The sequence below is a fragment of the Amblyraja radiata genome, chromosome 18 (genome assembly GCF_010909765.2).
Source record: "Amblyraja radiata isolate CabotCenter1 chromosome 18, sAmbRad1.1.pri, whole genome shotgun sequence".
Lineage (NCBI taxonomy): Eukaryota > Metazoa > Chordata > Chondrichthyes > Rajiformes > Rajidae > Amblyraja > Amblyraja radiata.
In genome coordinates, this window is record NC_045973.1 from 46,972,749 (window position 1) to 46,994,678 (window position 21,930).

At 43.8% G+C, this 21,930-nt stretch overlaps 1 protein-coding gene across 4 annotated transcripts in view; it reads left to right on the plus strand.

Moving 5' to 3' along the window:
* Positions 1-2,529: 2,529 nt before the first annotated feature.
* nisch (nischarin) overlaps positions 2,530-21,930 on the plus strand; it is a 60,563-nt gene continuing 41,162 nt past the window's right edge. For 2 of the 4 annotated variants that reach the window (XM_033037286.1, XM_033037287.1), the window contains exons 1-3: positions 2,539-2,745; positions 9,258-9,341; positions 10,312-10,494. In XM_033037286.1, the coding sequence (XP_032893177.1) occupies positions 2,662-2,745; positions 9,258-9,341; positions 10,312-10,494 (351 nt within the window). In that variant the 5' untranslated portion in view covers positions 2,539-2,661. Of the gene's footprint in view, positions 2,746-9,257; positions 9,342-10,311; positions 10,495-21,930 lie in introns of all 4 variants that reach the window. The other 2 variants (XR_004414707.1, XM_033037288.1) reach the window with 2 other exon arrangements.

Consider the following 21,930-nt stretch of genomic DNA (forward strand, 5'->3'; position numbering starts at 1 on the left):
TTTATATATTTAAGCAATATTATGTTTACTGAACATAATAATTAATTTGAGACTGGTATTGAAACTACCCTCACCCCTCTCTGTCCTAAACTTCATGCAGACCCTTTATTACCTTCTCTTCCCCCTCCCCCCATTCACTCTCTCTCCCCCTCTTTCCCCACCCCCCCCTCTTCATCCTCCTCCCCATCTCTACACCTCTCCTCCCTCTCTCCACCTCTCCTCCCCCCTCTCTCCACCATCTTCCCGCTCTCCTCTCCTACCCCATTTTCTCCTCACCCTCTCCTCCACCTTTCCCCTCCTCTCTCCACCTCCGCCCCCCTCTTCCCATCTCTCTCCCCCACCTCTCCTGCCACCATCTCTCCCCCACCTATCCTGCCCCCTCCCTCCCCCCCTCTCCTCCCCCTTTCCCGCTCCTCTCTCCTTCCCTTTCCCCCGTTCCCTCTCCACCCCTCTCCCTCCTTCCCAAGGTCCAGTCCCGTCCATTTACAGCTGGATTCCTGTCTGCCGCATCCACACTAACCAACTGCCAGCAGCGCCGCCATCTTGGAGGAGGGCGGCCCTGACACTGACACTGACCCTGACACTGACCCTGACCCTGTCCCTGACCCTGACCTGGCCCCCGGTCAAGCACGGGGATGGATGGTTCCGGGGCGCGCTGAGCACTGCAGCCGTTGCAACTGCACTTTTACATCAGGAACCGCACCCACCAATCCAACTAAACTTTTGCCCAGTTCGTGGGATTATATCAGTTCCGATTTCCGATCAGTTTAGATTAGATCAGTTCCGATCAGTTCCGTGGGCCGTAGGTTGCCGACCCCTGGTCTAAATATTGAAGTCATGACTTGCATGAAGGAACACACAATATGGTGGAGTAACTCGTTGGGTCAGTTGGCATCTGGGGAGGGAATGGATAGGTAACGTTTCAGATTTAAACCCTTCTTCAAAAGAAGGGTTGCTTCTCCAGCACTTTGTGTTTTGCTCAAGTAGATTTCAGCACTTTTGTATTTTGTTCAAGATTCTAGCATCTGCAGTTCCTTGTGTCGCCTTGCACAAAGGAAATGGCTTTTGTTATTGAAGATCAGCCCTAGGACAACACTGGTTGCTCAGAACAATGTCATGGGCCCAAATATCTGCAGCTACAGCTTCCACCATAACAGGGATTACACAACTTTTCACCAAATGCAGCAGTCCACTTCCAGGCAACAAGATCGGGACAACTCTTAGGCAAGGGTTGAGAGCTTTTGCGGGAGGAGGCAATGACATCTCCAAGAAGAGAACAACATCTGACTGCTCTCTGGTTATGGAGCTGTCCTGAAATACTATCTACCTCTTTGATGACTCTTGGACTATCCTTGATCAGACTTTGCTGGGTTTACGTTGCGCTAAATGTTAGTCCCTTATCATGTATCCATGCACTGTAAATGGATCTGATTGTATTGAACTTGAGAAAAGGAATAGGTGACATTTCGGACCTTTCTTCAGACTTGTCTTTCTACTGACTGGTTAGAACACAACTAAAGCTTTTCAGTGATGATGAAGATGCTCTCCAAAAGGATCTCGATACTATGGTTGAGTGGTCACAACAATGGGGCATGCAGTTCAACCCTTCCAAATGTGAAACCATGCGTGTCACCAGAAAGAGGAATCCAGGCGAAACATCTTACAATATACTTTGTGCCACCCTTGAAGAATCCAAACAAACCAAGTATCTTGGCATCAAATTGCAGAATGATCTGCGTTGGAATGGTCAGACTCATCATGCAACGGTGAAAGCAACAGGTGTCCTAAACTTTCTGAGGCGCAACTTTCATCATTGTTCAACTTCTGTCAAGGAGAAGCTGTACTTCACCCTCGTTAGACCTCATTTGGACTACGCAGTTGCAGCATGGGACCCATACACAAATAAAAACATTTCTTCCATCGAACGTGTCCAAAGACAGGCAGCTCGATTTGTTACTAATACCTATGAGAGAGAAGCGAGTGTCACCAAACTTCTGAATTCTCTGGGGTGGAACCCTCTCCAAGACAGACGTGAAGCTCACCGTTTGACCTGTTTTTACAAGATGTTAAATGGTCAGCTCGACATAGACTACAAGACCTACACCAAACCCAAACCAATTAGGAGCAGACAAGGGCATTCGATCCAATTTGTGATCCCAGCTACAAAGACAGATGTTTACAGCAATTCATTATTCCCCCGCACAATTAAAGCATAGAATAATCTCCACCCAACTATAGTTACTCAACCAGATGCAACTAAATTTAAAGTAGCTCTTTTGTCCCAATAACCCTTTCTGGCTTAAGCCCTCCCTTCACCACCTCCAGTTTGAATTCCATTTGGAATATTTTGGAGGACCAAGAAACCAAGAACAGTGTACCTCAGTATAGATCAAAGATCTTATAGCAGATGATCTATGATCTTTGGTATAGATGACTATAACCTTTCTGTTGACATCCAACAGATGGGCCCAGCGGCCCCTCCACCAGCATCACGTGGGGGCGGCTCCTGGAGCACGTGACGGGGAGAGCGGTGACGCGTGTTGTTGTGGCTCCACGCCCACAAGATGGCGGCGGCTCGGCGCCGGGGCTGAAGGAGAGAGAGCGGGTGCTGCGGCGGGGCGGCGGCCTGACACTCCCGCCTCTTCCTCCTTGTGGACGCTGATGGAGACGGCACGGCTTGCGGGAGGGCTCGTGGAGGGGAAAGCGATCCGCATCACCGGTTCGGAGCTGGTGGAAAACTACACGGTGAGCGAGAGCTCGTCCTCGGGCCAGGGAGGGAGGGAGGGGGGGACGGGGACGGGGAGGGTGAGGGGGCAGCGGAGGGGCGAGGGTGATCACGGGGATGGAAGAGGGAGGAGAGGGTTGTGGAAGGGAGAGGATCACGGGGAGATGGAGGAGGTTGTGGTGGAGGCGAGAGGGAGATGACGGGGGGAGGTGGAGGGACCACAGGGTGGAGTGGATCACGGGGTGGAGGTGGAGAGAGATCAGGGGGTAGGGAGGTGGCAGGGAGAGGGAGCTTGCGGAGGGCAGAGGGAGATCAAGGGGTGGGGGGTGGAAGGATGAGGGGGATTGTGGAGGATAGAGTGAGATGACAGGGTGGGCTTGGAGGTGAGGGAGGGTGGGAGAGGTGGAGAGGCAAGATGGAGGGGAGGGAGAGGTCCCAGGCATTGGTAGGGAGTTGGAGGGGGAAGGGAGAAGAAGGGATGGGAACATGGAGGTGGGAGGGAGATCATGGGGTGGGTGGAGAACAGGGTGGGGTTGGAGGGGAGATGGAGATCAGGGGGGAGAGGTGGAGGGTGAGGGAGATCATGGAGGGGAATGAGGGGGGTGATAGAGGGGAGGGAGTGATCCCAGGGGTAGTTAAAGGGAGGTGAGGTGGAGGACAGAGGGAGATCAGAAAGGTGGGGAGATGGAAGGGAGAAGGAAATGAGGGTGAGAGGTGGTAGGGAGTGGGAGATCACGGTGGGGGGCGCGAGGGTGGAGAGTGAGGGCGATCACGATGGAGGGGAGAGGGAGATGGCGGTGGGATGAGGGAGGTGATGAAGGGCGATCACGGTGAAAGAGAATGAAACCACAGAGGTAGATATCAAAACGACGGAATAGAGAGCCAGAGGAAAAGAGCAAATGGATGAAATGGATTGAAAGCTGAGAGGATCCCTCTCTCCGTCACTCTCCGAATCCGACTCAAATACGTTTTGTTAACAATATTGGTAAATTTTTCGACCTGCAGAGGAGCAAGTAATCCAGGATCAAGATCAGATGAAAAGAGAGTAGAGAAGACCAAAATGAATTACTGCCCTTCCATGATGTTCTTGATGTTTATGACCACATCTCACAGTTGTATTAGCTCTATCTTAATATTTCGTAAATTGTCGAGGGCTGTTGGTAGCAACATTTTGTAACATTAGCCGAGCAGTGTTTCCTTAAATCCCGAAATGAAGAAATTAGTTCAGTTTGAACCATATCCTCTTTAGATAAAGCGGCCTACATCTTTCATAGCCTTCCTCTCCATTACATTTTCCAGGAATTAAATGCAGACTGCAGACATGTAGGATGGGATTTGGTCACAACTGTGTTTTCCATTGAGTCATTTAATTTCTTTCCTGATCAATAGGGTGTTGAATTATTGGATTCGCATCTTAGAATATAATATAATTAAGGAAGGTCTTAATTTGACGTAGCCTGCTGAGTTAGTGCCATTTCCCTGCGTACAATTGCTGCAATTATTAGATATACAGTTACATTAATGGAAATGATTAGGAAAGAGTGTTTCTGGTTTTGGCACTGATTGAATAAAAACAGAGCCTGGAAACAGGCCCTTTGGTCCACTGAGTTGAAACTGACCAACAATCATCCATTTACCAGTTGGCTTATTTTCTGGCTCCACAACAGGAACAGTCTTTGATATGTTGCTTGTTGGACATCAGCAAAAGGGCATCCTCAGGACTTTGTTGAAACTGAATTAGGGGATTTTCTTAGCTATTGGTTGTCGCTTCTGTTAACATTCTGCTATCCTACATTTTTGGTTTATCAAAACATGCTGACATCCAGACCCTGTCTCCAGTTCCACTCTTGGCCTATAACCTGATCGCCAGCCGTGACTTGCCGTTTTGGGATTTTGATGGACAGAAAGCTGACATTTTCAAGTTTCATGCTAAACTAATGTCAGGTGAAGTTGTATCTTGGAAATCAACATCACAGTATTAAGTGGCATTTTAAGTTTGCAAAGGTGCAAGGAAGCTCGGTACGATGTGGCTTAAGAAGATTGGAATCTATATATTTTGAGAGAATTGACTTTGCTGATCTTTTTTTGTTTCTCCAGCATCCATATTTATTGAGTTGTATATGGGAGTTATATATGGGAAGTATATGGGTAGATGGGACTAGGGGAGAATACGTGTTCGGCACGGACTTGAAGGGCCGAGATGGCCTGTTTCCGTGCTGTAATTGTTATATGGTTATATATCTATGTATGCTTGCTGGATGTGGGAGATGAAGAATGAAAATTCAAACTCCACATTTCTGTATTTGGTCCTATTCATGGAAAAGGGAACATCAACCAAGGATAATTTTTGGAGTTGAGGCGGACCAAAATTTACAAAGTGACATAGTTGTGATCTATTGCTTCAAAGCCACATTTTTGCAATTACCTTGTATTGCAGACTTCTCTTAATATCCAAAAATCTAGTTTTGTCTTGAACATACTTGCTTCCACAACTGTCTTTGGTGAACAATTTCAAAGTTTCACTATCCCCAAATGTGAAGAAATGTATTTTTATTTATGACTTGAATCACAATCCCCTTACTTTGAGGATACTCTTGGTTCTAGCAAATGTAGCAAATGCTGTAAATACACCAAATCACGCAGCATCTGTGGAAAAAGGACAATTAATGTTTTAGGTCAAAGACCACTTATGAGAACCCGATGAAGGGTATTTGGCAAGAAATGTTAATGCATTTCCCTTTCCACAGATGCAGCCGGATCGGCTGAGCATTTCCTATAGTTTTTGTACCCGTTTTAAATGTCCAGCATCAGCAGTTTTTTGTTTGATTTTCATTTGGTTCTAGATTGGATCAGCCATCGTCACATTGAATGGCGGTGCTGGCTGGAATGGCCGAATGGCCTACTCCTGCACCTATTGTCTATCATCCTTAAATTGTAGTGCCCTGTTTGTTTTAAATGTACACTAGACTAAGTTGACACCCGTTGGGCCCCAGCTTCACACGGGAGGGTTGGTCCCCCAACGCAATATTCCACCTCTCCACCAATTCCAATATACACTCGCTCTCACTCTCACACACCATATATATGACAGTAACCTTTCTTGAATCTACTCACATGGCTGAGCGCGAACTCTCCACTGTGGGGCTTCCGCAGTCAGCTGCACTACCGCAATCGGCGTGACCTCTGCACGTACTGGAAATTACACAATCAGCGCGACCTCTGCATTCACTGGAAATTACGCAATCAGCGCGACCTGTCCACTAAGTGGAAGTCACAAAATGATCGGGACTGTTGGACTAAACACAGTCGGATCTAATAAAACATTTATTCCTTCCAAACACAGTCGGACCTAATAAAGGATTTATTCCTTCCAAACATAGTTGGACCTAATAAAGCGTTTATTCCTTCCAAACACAGTCAGACCTAAAAAAGCATTGCAGTTTCAAGCACAGGCAGGGCAGCAGGCCAAACAACTCATGGCATTTTCATTTCATTTCATTTCCAATTAAGCATTGCCTTTTCAAGCACAGGCAGGGCAGCAGGCCAAACAACTCATGACATTGTCATTAAGGGCTAACATCATTTATTGCAAGTACATTGCAGATTCACAGCTTAGAATGACAGTTGTGGCCTCTCCCTCGCAATCTTGCAGAGTGACTGACTCACATCCAGGCATCTGGGGTTTTATAGTTCTGCCCCCCCCCCCCCCCCAGAAGGGGCGTTACCTTAATTGTTGTGATTGACAGACGAGAGGACCAATCTCAAGGTTATTTAAACATTCATAACTTTTTTAGACACTCATTATTTAAACACTCATAACCGAGCTGATCTCAAGGTTATTTAAACACTCATAACTTTTTTATTTTTCATCGATGGGAAAATCCTCAGGGCTGGCTCAGCGGAGGAGGACTGTGATGGAGGAGTATGGCCAAAAATCACAGCGATACAGGGCAGCAATTTTTCTAAAATCAATATACAGCGCAGACAGGAAGTGGTCAAGATGAGACTTTTAATTATATTGATATTTATGAAATCGCAACCCATTCTTCTTTTATGAGTCGGCAACAATGTCGACAACAATGAGTCGCCGTACAGGATGGACGTGGAGCTGCTTACGGAGTGGTGCAGATCTCACAATCTCACCCTCAATGTGGAAAAGTCTAAGGAAATGGTGATCGATTTCAGGAGGGCTTGAAAACTCCATCACACTCCGCTGCATATTGATGGAGCTGCTGTGGAGAGGGTCAGCAGAGTGAAGTTCTTGGGCGGCGCGACTCACCCGTTGCAGCGGCCCCTACAGCCTGTCTGTCTTTTTTTTATTTTGTGTCTAGTTAAATGTAGTGTTGGTGTTTTTTAATACTGGTTTTAAATGTGTATATGTGGGGGGCGGTGGGGGGGGGGGGGGGGGGGGGGGAAGGGGGAAACCGTTTAAAATCTCTTCCCTGTCCGGGAGACCCGACTTTTTCCCTGTCGGGTCTCCGTTGTCATTGGGGCCTAGCACCGTGGAGCGGCCTCCAACCTGAACGACCCGGGGGCTCGGGAGACTGCGGAGCTGCGGACTCGGAGCGTGGGGAGCGGCGGTGACTCGCTGCTGGCGGTGGACTGGGACATCGGGAGCTCGCGGGTCCGGGGAAAGAGACCGCTTCCCGGAGCTCCCGCAACGCGACTTCTCCAGCCCGTGTCGCGGGGTTGGAACGATCCGGAGCGGGGACGTACATCGCCCGGCGCGGCTTAATGGCCGTGGGACATTACAGCGCCCGCCGGGGGCTCCAACTTTGTGACATTTAGAACGGGAGCGGGGCCCGCCTGGGGCTTGGACATTGGGAGAGACATGGAGAACAGGGGAGAGAAAAGACTTTGCCTTCCATCACAGTGAACCCACTGTGATGGAAGGCAAGTCTTTTGTTTGTGTGAATTAAATTGTGTATGTCTGTAGGAAATTGTCTTTGTTTGTATGGCTGTGGAAACGGAATTTCGTTTGAGCCTCACTGAGGCTCAAATGACAATAAATATTGTATTGTATTGTATTGTATTGTATTGGATGACCTGACCTCTACGACCAACACCACAGCAGTGATCAAAAGAGCTCAGCAGCGGCTCCACCCCCTCCGGAGACTAAGAAAAGCAGGTCTCCCTACTGTTCATCTAAGGACCTTCTACAGGGGCACCATCAAGAGTATATTGACCTACGGCATCACTTCCTGGTTTGGGAGCTGCAAGGCTTGTGAGCAAAACCAACTTAACAGGATAGTGAAGATAGCCAGCAGGATCATTGGTGCCCCACTCCCTTTCCTGTTGGAGATCTATCAGAAGCGGAGCATCAGCAGACCCATCTCCATTATTAAGGACCCCTATCATCCATCACACCACATCTTCTCCATTCTGCCATCTGGGAAGAGGTACAGGAGCATCAGCTGCAAAACCAGCAGGATGCTACACAGCTTCTTTCCACAGGCAATAAGACTGGTTAACGGACTGTGTCCCCTCCCCATATACCATACACCAACACATCTAACCTCGCCCATACTTTTCACCTGTCAAAGCAAAGCCACTGTTCGGTCTGAATGTTTTTATTTCAATTTTTAGGCTTATTTTAGATATGGAAATTTTAATTTTTAAAGCTATATGTATTTATTCTGTTTTTATTAACTGCACTGATGGGAACTGATTGAGAAACAATTTTTTTGTTTCATCTGTGTATGTAAGTACTCAGTTAAAATGACATTAAAGTAAATACTGAAATACTTTGACAACAGAATCTGCCTAATTGTCCTTATCAGGTAACCCCCATCACACGTACCTTATTCAAGGAATTCATCTGATGACCATGGGCTTATTTTGAGATGAAGCTTCTAAGGAGCATCTTGAAGGTGAAAAGAAAAATATAAAAGTTTAGCGAGGTGATTCCAGAACTTGGACCGTTGCAGTTCAAGGCACAGTCACCAATGGTAGAGAAAGTAAATTTGGAGATCAAAATTGCAGGAATTGCAAATAATGGGAGCGTTATGGGGTTGGAGGATAGTAGAGGTGAGAAAGATTTGAAAACCGAATTGCAACATTTTGGAATTACTTTTGCTACCTGGGTGCCAGCAGGATAATAATACTGTGTGAATTTCTGTATTTATTTATGCTTACTATATTCTGTTGTGTTGAAGCAAAGCAAGAATTTCATTGTCCTATCTGGGACACATGACAATAAACTCTCTTGAATCTTGAATTTGACCTGGTGTACATTAAGAAAGAGGATTGCATTTTTGGTGGCCTCAATTTTCAACAGGAGAAGGACAGCATAGAGCCTATAGCAGGCTAAGGTGTTACTACGTGAGTTGTATGCTTTCTTTTGCTCATGATTTTCTAAAATATATCTTTACCATCCTATTGAGAATAAGTGAGATGAAATGTAATTCTGAGTTATCCATTACAAAGTTAATGACATTTTAGGTAGTTAACAAAGTGTAAAATGTGTTTTCTTGCGTATTTAAATTGTTACTGCGGTTAGTTGCTCTCATTAATGAAAGTATAAATTTTTTAGGTATATATCATAGAAGTGAAAGTTGGGAATCACCAATGGACAGTTAAACATCGTTACAGTGATTTTCATGAGCTGCATGAAAAGGCAAGTTTTTTCATATTATGAAACATTTGTAGTGGTTTTGTAGATTCTTTCAAGTTGCTAAATGTGTGGGATGCTCTGCTAAATTTGTATAAGATTCAGGTGTATTCTTTCAGGGCTGAGAGTGAGATTGTTGTATTCATACCGGGAAAGGCACCAATCAAACTGTCCATGCTGGCCTTTATACAAGTTTTTAGCTCATCGTAGCTTTATCTGTGTTTCACTGAAAGTAAATAGAAAAACAACAGTGCATTTTCCATGGGTTAGATGTCAATAATTGGAGGTTTTATCACAGGAAGATCTGTTTTCCCCCCATCTCGTATTGTTTACTCGCCAACTCTTAATTGTGGAGCCCAGAAAATAAATTGAATACCTAGTTATCTCCAAAATTTGGATGTTTGTCTTTTCCTTTTGACTCTGCTAAAGAAGTCATCATCATTTTAGTGTAGGAAGGAACTGCAGATGCTGGTTTAAACCGAAGATAGACACAAAATGCTGGAGTAACTTAGTGGGATAGGCAGCATCTCTGGAGAGAAGGAATGGGTGACATTTCAGGTCAAGATCCTTCTTCAGACTAGTAGGGGAAAGAGAAACAAGAGATTTTGACAGTGATGTCGAGAGATATGGAACAAATGAATGAAAGATATGCAAAAAAGTAACGATGATAAAGGAAATGGGCTATTGTCATCATTTTAGTGCTGTTCTTTATCTGCAATTTGAAAGATTTATTATAATTGATATGCCCTTTCCTCTTCCTCTGCTCTCCCAGTCTATTAAGATAACGATGTTATTAAAAATGTATCAAATCAACACTTCTCCCATCTCCAGTAAATGCTTTGTACCTGGAGCTGACAGCTTTATTCAAATTAGAAACCACTATCTAGTAGCTTGTGTTTTTGCAATATGTACTGAAATATGAATCTCCTGATGTTTTTTTTGTTCTTTAACATCTTTCCTTTTTTTTAATATGTAGCTGACTGCAGGAAAAAAGATAGATAAAAATTTGCTTCCACCAAAGAAGATCATTGGCAAAAATTCCAAATCGTTTGTAGAAAAAAGGCAGAAAGAATTGGAAGTCTATTTGCAAACTCTTCTGGCAAAGTTCCCTTATGCTGCTCCAAAAGTTTTGTCACATTTTCTGCACTTCGATCTATATGTAAGTTTAAAAAAAAGTATTCTGCAATATATTTTACATGCTCAAGTATGTTTTTTTTTAGATATTAAATGTTCTGTGATTATTTTTTAAATGCGGTAATTAATGTATTAAAAGCTGGGATTTTAAATGATAATTAAATAGAAATCTATGCTTTAAGTATACAAATTTAAAGCACACTGAATTGAGGGTTCAGTATTGATGTGGATAGAGAACTGGCTGGCAAACAGGAAGCAAAGAGTAGGAGTAAACTGGTCCTTTTCAGAATGGCAGGCAGTGACTAGTGGGGTACTGCAAGGCTCAGTGCTGGGACCCCAGCTATTTACAATATATATTAATGATTTGGACGAGGGAATTGAATGCAACATCTCCAAGTTTGTGGATGACACGAAGCTGGGGGGCAGTGTTAGCTGTGAGGTGGAGGCTAGGAGGCTGCAAGGTGACTTGGATAGGCTGGGTGAGCGGGCAAATGCATGGCAGATGCAGTATAATGTGGATAAATGTGAGGTTATCCACTTTGGTGGCAAAAACAGGAAAGTAGACTTATCCGAATGGTGGCCGATTAGGAAAAGGGGAGATGCAACGAGACCTGGGTGTCATGGCACACCAGTCATTGAAAGTAGGCATGCAGGTGCAGCAGGCAGTGAAGAAAGTGAATGGTATGTTAGCATTCATAGCAAAAGGATTTGAGTATAGGTGCAGTGAGGTTCTACTGCAGTTGTACAGGGTCTTGGTGGGACCACACTTGGAGTATTGCGTACAGTTTTGGTCTCCTAATCTGAGGAAGGACATTCTTGCCATAGAGGGAGTACAGAGAAGGTTCACCAGACTGATTCCTGGGATGTCAGGACTTTCATATGAAGAAAGACTGGATAGACTCGGCTTGTACTCGCTAGAATTTAGAAGATTGAGGGGGGATCTTATAGAAACGTACAAAATTCTTAAGGGGTTGGACAGGCTAGATGCAGGAAGATTGTTCCTGATGTTGGGGAGGTCCAGAACAAGAGGTCACAGTTTAAGGATAAAGGGGGAATCTTTTAGGACAGATATGAGAAAAAAAATTTTCACACAGAGAGTGGTGAATCTCTGGAATTCTCTGCTACAGAATGTAGTTGAGGCCAGTTCATTGGCTATATTTAAGAGGGAGTTAGATGTGGCCCTTGTGGCTAAAGGGATCAGGAGGTATGGTGAGAAGGCAGGTACAGGATACTGAGTTGGATGATCAGCCATGATCATATTGAATGGCGGTGCAGGCTCGAAGGGCCGAATGGCCTACTCCTGCACCTATTTTCTATGTTTCTATGAATAGATTGGGGGGGGGGGGGGGGGATATGGGGAGGGGAGCACAGGGGATGTCAGTGAGGTCTGAATAGAGGCGGGAATGGGGATCAGTGCGGGATGGAGAGGAGGAGTCCCAGGATGGGGGGGGTGGGGGGGTGGAGGAGGCGTACGAGAGAGAGAGATAGAGAGAGAGAGAAGGGGGCGAGGTATGGAGGAAGGAGGGTCAGCGCTTCTCGGACAACATCGCCCCGCTGCCTTGGCCGTTGGGAACTCCTCGCCACCGCCTCCCTCCTCCGCCAGCCAACAGCAAGGTGCGGGGCCGAGTGGTGCAGCTCAAAGATCCTATAGCTATAGTATCTTTTTTTAATTTATTTTTTAAATTATTTGTATTAGACGTACGGTAAATTACAATAACAAACAACACATATATCATAATACATTTTTTGTACCGCTTCATTTTTTTTTTAAGCTTTAAGAAAAAGATAGAAGTAAGGAAAGTAAAGAAGGTGCGCAAGAGTCGTGAAGTGTAAGGGGCTTTCTTTTCCCAACACTCTCTAGCTATAGTATCTTTGATGCAGCTGCTTCAGAAGAGTTGGAGCAAATGACGGACCCCTAACAGCGGCGGCAGTGGCTGCGACAGCGGCTCCGTCACCTTCTCCTCCCGCACTCCGCCCGTCCTGATAAGGACCGCTGTTTGCAAATGCGCTAACGGCGCTTTCAATACAAACCCTACCGCACGCCGAGGCCTCCCCCTTCCCTCCCTCCTCCCTGCCTCTGCGTGCGGGAGGGTTTGTATTGAAAGCGCCGTTAGCGGATTTGCAAGCAGAGCCGTTATCATGGAGGAGGAGGAGATGGAGCCGCTGTTCGGGGCCCGTCATTCGCTCCGACCCTTCCTCACCCCGCACCTAGTATCTTTCCCATACAATACAGCCGTCACCGCCGACACAAAATGTCGCGTTCCTTTTCTCCAGAGATGCTGCCTGACCCGCAGTTACTCCAGTTTTTTGTGTCTGTCTTCGGTACAAACCAGTATCTGGTTGCCAAGCCGGGCAAAATGACTCGGTGTTTAGGTTGCCCGGCGGCGCTTTGAGTGGTCAGTGGCACCCGGGCAACCGTTAATTTTGAGCCCTGCTATTGTCTATAGGACATGTCTGAACACCATGCTGATATTCCTTTAAAGAAGTGGTTATACACTATTCCCCTTTCTCTCTATATGCAACCTTGGTGATGTCGACCCTCAATGCCCTAATTTCCATTGTGTAATTTAAACCTGCCTTTGCCTCAAATCCTCATAGAGCTTGTTCATCAGTGTATATAGGGTATGGACAGACAACAATCCCGTCAGTGTGTTGGCATTTAGTCAGGGCTGTACCTACCAATCCTTCTGTCTTTTCTATGCCATAAGGCAGAACATCTTCGTGTCCTAGCCATATCACTTCCCTAATAATGCCTATATTTTCTACTTGGTAAACTTCCAGCCCACGTTTATCCTGAGGGAATTATTAGAAGTCCCAGTACCATTCCCAAAGCTTTATTAGCAGCTTCCCCACAACCTTCCTTGAACTAGACTTTACTTAATCGGTGGAATTGACTCCCTGGTATCCTCAGATGTATTTCTCTGTTGGTTAAATTCCCCAATTGTTCATCACTAATACAAGAGGGAAAGCTTCCTTGGCTTTCACGCTCAAGATTTATCTCCGTTGTTCTCGCATCCAATTCCCATAGATACTACCCAGGGTCCTGTTTTGTGGAAGCTCGACTTATCTTTGGCCTTTTCCTTTATGATCTGATTAGAGTCATAGAGTGATACAGTGTGGAAACAGACCCTTCGGCCCAACTCATCCACGACACTGGCCAACAATGTCCCAGCTACCCTCGTCCCAATTGCCTGCACTTGGTCCATAACCCTCCAAACCTGTCCTATCCATGTACCTGTCCAACTGTTTTTTAAACGATGGGACAGCCCCAGCCTCAACTACCTCCTCTGGCAGCTTGTTCCATACACTCACCACCCTCTGAAAAAGTTACCCCTCGGATTCCTGTTAAATCCTTTCCACTTTACCTTGAACCTATGTCCTCTGGCCCTCGATTCCCCTACTCTGGGTAAAAGATTCTGTGCATCTATCCGATCTATTCCTCTCATGATTTTGTATACCTCTGTAAAATCTCTCCTCATCCTCCTACGCTCCATGGAATAGAGACCCAGCCTACTCAACCTCTCCCTATATATAGCTCACACTCTCTAGTCCTGGCAATATCGTTGTAAATCTTTTCTGAACCCTTTCAACCTTGACAATAACTTTCTTATAACATGGTGCCCAGAACAGAACACAATATTCTAAATGTGGTCTCATCAACATCTTATACAACTGCAACATGACTTCCCAACTTCTATACTCAATACTCTGACTGATGAAGGCTAAAGTGCCAAAAGCCTTTTTGACCACCTTATCTACCTGCAACTCGACCTCCAAGGAACTAGGCACTTGCCCTCCTAAATCCATCCCTCTTCTCTACAACACTACCCAGAGGCCTACCATTTACTGTGTAGGTCCTGCCCTTGTTCGACGTCCCAAAATACAACACCTCACACTTTTCTGTATTAAATTCCATCAGCCATTCCTCTGCCCACCTGACCAATCGATCCAGATCTTGCTGCAATCCTTCACAACCGGCTTCACTATCTGCAAAACCGCTAACTTTTGTATCATGTGAAACTTGTTAATCTTGCCCTGTATGTTGTTTTTACATGGCTTTCCAGAACTTTGACCACTTGTTCTAGTGTATTTTACCAGAATATGCCAGCATGGTCCAATCTCTGAGACACAATGCCTCAGTAAGGTTATATATCTGGTCGACATCTTAAGATGTTTCAACGCTGATCAGTATCCACTCTCTTATCACCATAAGAGCATTGTAAGAAAGGTAGATGAACTTAGAGCCTGGATTGACACCTGGAAGTATGATGTTGTGGCGATCAGTGAAACATTGTTGCAGGAGGGCCGTGATTGGAAACTAAATATTCCAGGATTTCGTTGCTTCAGGTGTGATAGAATAGGAGGGGCAAGATGTGGAGGTGTTGCATTGCTTATCAGGGAAGATATTACAGCAGTGCTTTGGCAGGATAGATTAGAGGGCTCGTCTAGGGAGGCTATTTGGATGGAACTGAGAAATGGGAAAGGGGTAGCAACACTTATAGGGGTGTATTATAGACTGCCAAATGGGGAGCGAGAATTGGAAGAGCAAATATGTAAGGAGATTGCAGATATTAGTAGTAAGCACAAGGTAGTGATTGTGGAAGATTTCAATTTTCCACATGTAGACTGGGAAACACATTCTGTAAAAGGGCTGGATGGGTTGGAGTTTGTAAAATGTGTGCAGGATAGTTTTTTGCAGCAATACATAGAAGTACCTACTAGAGAAGGGGCTGTGCTGGACCTCCTGTTAGGAAATGAGACGGGTCAGGTGGCAGAGGTATGCGTTGGGGAACAGTTCGGGACCAGTGATCACAATACCATTAGTTTCAATATAATTATGGAGAGGGTCAGAACTGGACCTAGGGTTGAGATTTTTGATTGGAGAAAGGCTAACTTTGAGGAGATGCGAAAGGATTTAAAAGGAGTAAATTGGGACAGTTTGTTTTATGGGAAAGATGTGGAAGAGAAATGGAGGACATTTAAAGGTGAAATTTTAAGAGTACAGAATCTTTATGTCCCTGTTCGGTTGAAAGGAAATAGTAAAAATTGGAAAGAGCCATTGTTTTCAAGGGAAATTGAACACTTGGTTCGGAAAAAGAGAGAGATCTACAATAATTATAGGCAGCATGGAGTAAATGAGGTGCTTGAGGAGTATAAAGAATGTAAAAAGAATCTTAAGAAAGAAATTAGAAAAGCTAAAAGAAGATATGAGGTTGCTTTGGCAAGGAAGGTGAAAGTAAATCCAAAGGGTTTCTACAGCTATATTAATAGCAAAAGGATAACGAGGGATAAAATTGGTCCATTAGAGAGTCAGAGTGGACAGCTATCTGCAGAGCCAAAAGAGATGGGGGAGATATTGAACAATTTCTTTTCTTCGGTATTCACCAAGGAGAAGGATATTGAATTATGTGAGGTAAGGGAAACAAGTAGAGTAGCTATGGAAACTATGAGATTCAAAGAAGAGGAAGTACTGACACTTTTGAGAAATATAAAAGTAGATAAGTCTCCAGGTCCGGACAGGATATTCCCTAGGACATTGAGGGAAGTTAGTGTAGAAATAGCAGGGGCTATGACAGAAATATTTCAAATGTCATTAGAAACGGGAATAATGCTGGAGGATTGGCGTACTGCGCATGTTGTTCCATTGTTTAAAAAGGGGTCTAAGAGTAAACCTAGCAATTATAGACCTGTTAGTTTGACGTCAGTGGTGGGCAAATTAATGGAAAGGATACTTAGAGATAATATATATAAGCATCTGGATAAACAGGGTCTGATTAGGAACAGTCAACATGGATTTGTGTCTGGAAGGTCAAGTTTGACTAATCTTCTTGTATTTTTTGAAGAGATTACTCGGGAAATTGATGAGGGTAAAGCAGTGGATGTTGTATATATGGACTTCAGTAAGGCCTTTAACAAGGTTCCTCACGGAAGGTTGGTTAAGAAGGTTCAATTATTGGGTATTAATGGTGGAGTAGCAAGATGGATTCAACAGTGGCTGAATGGGAGATGCCAGAGAGTAATGGTGGATGGTTGTTTGTCAGGTTGGAAGCCAGTGACTAGTGGGGTGCCACAGGGATCTGTGTTGGGTCCACTGTTGTTTGTCATGTACATCAATGATCTGGATGATGGTGTGGTAAATTGGATTAGTAAGTATGCAGATGATACTAAGATAGGTGGTGGTGTGGATAATGAAGTAGATTTTCAAAGTCTACAGAGAGATTTATGCCAGTTGGAAGAGTGGGCTGAAAGATGGCAGATGGAGTTTAATGCTGATAAGTGTGAGGTGCTACATCTTGGCAGGACAAATCAAAATAGGACGTACATGGTAAATGGTAGGGAATTGAAGAATGCAGGTGAACAGAGGGATCTGGGAATAACTGTGCACAGTTCCCTGAAAGTGGAATCTCATGTAGATAGGTTGGTAAAGAAAGCTTTTGGTGTGCTGGCCTTTATAAATCAGAGCATTGAGTATAGAAGTTGGGATGTAATGTTAAAATTGTACAAGGCATTGGTGAGGCCAATTCTGGCGTATGGGGTACAATTTTGGTCGCCTAATTATAGGAAGGATGTCAACAAAATAGAGAGAGTACAGAGGAGATTTACTAGAATGTTGCCTGGGTTTCAGCAACTAAGTTACAGAGAAAGGTTGAACAAGTTAGGGCTTTATTCTTTGGAGCGCAGAAGGTTAAGGGGGGACTTGATAGAGGTCTTTCAAATGATGAGAGGGATAGACAGAGTTGAAGTGGATAAGCTTTTCCCACTGAGAGTAGGGAAGATTCAAACAAGGGGACATGACTTGAGAATTAAGGGACAGAAGTTTAGGGGTAACATGAGGGGGAACTTCTTTACTCAGAGAGTGGTGGCTGTGTGGAATGAGCTTCCAGTGAAGGTCGTGGAGGCAGGTTCGTTTTTATCATTTAAAAATAAATTGGATAGTTATATGGACGGGAAAGGAATGGAGGGTTATGGTCTGAGCACAGGTATATGGGACATGGGGAGAATACGTGTTCGGCACGGACTAGAAGGGTCGAGATGGCCTGTTTCCGTGCTGTAATTGTTATATGGTTATAATCAACGATTTCACTTAGCAGAACATCAATTATCTGCAAAACACAAGTAATATCTGCTCTTATTTACAGTTCTTGGTGCAGGCTAATAAGCCAGTATTTTAATACATCTTGACTGTATTTTTTTGCTTGCGATGGATGGGAGTCGGAGACAATGTCTCGCATGCATCCTCCAGGATGTGATACTCGTGGTTACTCTGTTCACTGAAAGATTTTAATTGATTGACATGATACCGTCCATTTCACATGGAATCGTTCTGTTGGTCAGTTTTCTGAATCATAGTTTCAGGTTTCTGTTCATTCTTTCAATTATACCATTTGACTGCGGATGGTATGCTAGGTGGAGTTTATGGTTTATTCCCAATAAGGACATTACATTCTGCATAACCTGGGCAGTAAAATAATGTTTTATGTCGTTACCCATACTTGGCCACCAGCACAAGAATTTAATTCATGCTTGCTTCAACCCTGTTGTCATTTGTTTTAGTTTGTTGTCCGTGGTCTGAGCCTGTATCAGATCTTCAATCTTAATCTGATTGATTGCGACTGCATCTAACTGTTCACCTTTGGTGGTTGCCGTACTTCTCCTTCTTTCACACCATTTTTGCCAATTCATCTGCTCATATGTTCCCTGAAAGGGAAAATTGATGGTGTGCTTTTATTTTAATTATACCATATTCTCCTCCTTGAACTTCCTGAATGATGTATTTGAAGAAAGAGACGCAGATGGTGAAGATTGACTGTCCGCTGACACATAACCCCTCGATTCCCATAGTGGCAAAAATCAGTTTGGCTGTTACATACATGCTGTCTGAGTATGTGTTGACTGTTGGAGAAACTTGTCAGGGTGGCTGACCATATAGTCTACTGCTACTAGCTCAGCATTTTGTGCACTCATTCTATCTGGTAGTTTTAAAGCCATTTCTGTTTGCGGTATGCCTTGGTCATGCCACATCCTGTCTTCTTGATTCCTGACTATCCTAGAAAATCCATCAATAAAAATATTTAAGTAATATCTGTGGTTTTATTTTCATTAGCAGTTTGTCTACGGACTTCATTATTCCCTGAATCATGTAATGCTTAGCCCTGCAGCCTCCACCCATTTTGTTTTGGCACAAATTATCTGTCGGGATTCTTGACGTCTAGTCCCAGGCAACACCTCACTTTGTCAATGGAGGGGGCCCAGGCCAGAAGGGTCCATATGGGACTGGGAAGCAGAGTTAAAATATTAGCACTGAGAGATGCAGCAGACAACAAATAATTTACCCAGAAAACATTTTATTTGCTAAGTGAAGGAAATCAATTCTAGGACTGGCTCCCAGTAAAAGCAGAATAACTTCTCAAGAAAAATGCAGTTTGAAAAATATCTTAAATTATACAAATAAAATCAGTCTGCCGCTTACATCTGTTCAGTCACCAACGTTGAATGGCAGATATTTATTTGATAATCCTCACCCTAGCTGGTTATGGCGTGTCAGTATACGCAACCTTGAGATTTTATGAATGTTGGCATCACTTGAAACAAACCCTCTGGTTGTTGTAAATAGATGATGATTGTTATTCTATTTGAACTGAGGGATGCAACAATTTGTTGCAAATGAATGGCTTGCTTGACAACATCAGAGGACGGGTAAGAGTGCAGCACATATCAGATTCAGCTGGGATCCTACACGCTCCAATGGAGTGATTACGCTAATTGTCATCTCTAAAATAAGCTGATTGTGTTTGTTAATCTGATGGCTTTATCTGTTTTAGAACTGGTTCCTGTTAAATACATTCCTTTTATTTTGAAAAGAAGAATTTCAAATTATTAACATGTTCAGATGACATTTTGGTGTGTTTTTTTCTGGATTACTAGTCCACTGCTTTTTTATATCCCATTTCATTTTTGCTCATCTGCACAAACCTAGTCAAGAGTCCCAATTTACTTGTAAAACAAATTTATCATGTGTCCAGTTTCAATACACAAAGTGAAATTCATCCACTATTTGGAATAACAGTAACTTGGCATGTTGCATGATTTTTTTCATTCACGTTTTGGGGGATAAAGCTCTTTGCCTTCCATTTTAAAAAAACAGTACAAGTTTCCCAAGTGTCAGAAATCGTTTTAGTATTTTGTTTTTGCAAAAAGTATTGATCATTCCTGGGTTACAAACTCCCAACTTGTGGACATCTCAAACATACAATTGAGTTCCTATCAATTCAAACGTTAGTCATACAGTGCCCTCCATAATGTTTGGGACAAAGACCCATCATTTAATTATTTGTGTCTGTACTTCACAATTTGAGATTTGTAATAGAAAAAAAATCAAATGTGGTTAAAGTGCACATTGTCAGATTTTATTAAAGGTTATCTTTACACATTTTGGTTACACCATGTAGAAATTACAGCTGAGTTTATACATAGTCCCCCCCCATTTCAGGGCGCCATAATGTTTGGGACACATGGCTTCACAGTTGTTTGTAATTGCTCAGGTGTGTTTAATTGCCTCCTTAATGAAGGTATAAGAGAACTCTCAGCACCTAGTCTTTCCTCCAGTCTTTCCATCACCTTTGGAAACTTTTATTGCTGTTCATCAACATGAGGACCAAAGTTGTGCCAATGAAAGTCAAAGAAGACTTAGAAACAAGAATAAAACTGTTTGAGACATCTTAGCCAAACCTTAGGCTTATGAAAATCAACTGTTTGGGACATCATTAAGAAGAAAGAAATCAGTGGTGAGCTTACTAATCGCAAAGGGACTGGCAGGCCAAGGAAGACCTCCACAGCTGATGACAGAAGAATTCTCTCTATAAATAAAGAAAACCCCCCAAATACCTGTCCGTCAGATCAGAAACACTCTTCAGGAGTCAGGTGTGGATTTGTCAATGGCCACTGTCCGCAGAAGACTTCATGAACAGAAATACAGAGGCTACAATGCAAGATGCAAACCACTGGTTAGCTGCAAAAATAGGATGGCCGGGTTACAGTTTGCCAAGAAGTACTTAAAAAAGCAACCACATTTCTGGAAAAAGGTCTTGTGGACAGATGAGATGAAGATTAACTTATCAGAGTGATGGCAAGAGCAAAGTATGGAGGAGAGAAGGAACTGCCCAAGATCCAAAGCAAATTCCTCATCTGTGAAACACAGTGGTGGGGGTGTTATGGCCTGAGCATGTATGGCTGCTGAAGATACTGGCTCACTTATCTTCATTGATGATACAACTGCTGATGGTAGTAGCATAATGAATTCTGAAATGTATAGACACCTCCTATCTGCTCAAGTTCAAACAAATGCCTCAAAACTCATTGGTCGGCGGTTCATTCCACAGCAAGACAATGATCCCAAACATACTGCTGAAGCAACAAATGAGTTTTTCAAAGCTAAAAAGTGGTCAATTCGAGAATAACAAGATGATTTCAGTATAGGAGTAAAGAGGTTCTTCTGCAGTTGTAGAGGGCTCTGGTGAGACCACATCTGGAGTATTGTGTACAGTTTTGGTCTCCTAATTTGAGGAAGGACATCCTTGTGATTGAGGCAGTGCAGCGTAGGTTCACGAGATTGATCCCTGGGATGGCGGGACTGTCATATGAGGAAAGATTGAAAAGACTAGGCTTGTATTCACTGGAATTTAGAAGGATGAGGGGGTATTTTATAGAAACATATAAAATTATAAAAGGACTGGACAAGCTAGGTGCAGGAAATATGTTCCCAATGTTGGGCGAGTCCAGAACCAGGGGCCACAGTCATAGAATAAAGGGGAGGTCATTTAAGACTGAGGTGAGAAAAAACTTTTTCACCCAGAGAGTTGTGAATTTATGGAATTCCCTGCCACAGAGGGCAGTGGAGGCCAAATCACTGGATGGATTTAAGAAAGAGTTAGATAGAGCTCTAGGGGCTAGTGGAGTCAAGGGATATGGGGAGAAGGCAGGCACGGGTTATTGATAGGGGACGATCAGCCATGATCACAATGAATGGCGGTGCTGACTCGAAGGGCCGAATGGCCTCCTCCTGCACCTTGTTTCTATGTTTCTAATCACCTGATCTGAACCAGTTGAGCATGCCTTTTATATGCTGAAGAGAAAACTGAAGGGGACTAGCCCCCAAAACAAGCAGAAGCTAAAGAGGCTGCAATACAGGCCTGGCAGGGCATCACCAGAGAAGACACCCAGCAACTGGTGAATTGTAGACTTGAAGCAGTCATTGCATGCAAAGAATATGCAACAAAATACTAAACATGACTACTTTCATTTACATGACAATGCTGTGCCCCAAACATTATGGTGCCTTGAAATGGGGGGGGGGGGGGGGCTATGTATAAACACTGCTTTAATTTCTACATGGTGAAACCAAAATGTATAAAGATGGCCTTTATTAAAATATGAAAATGTGCACTTTATCCACATTTTTTTC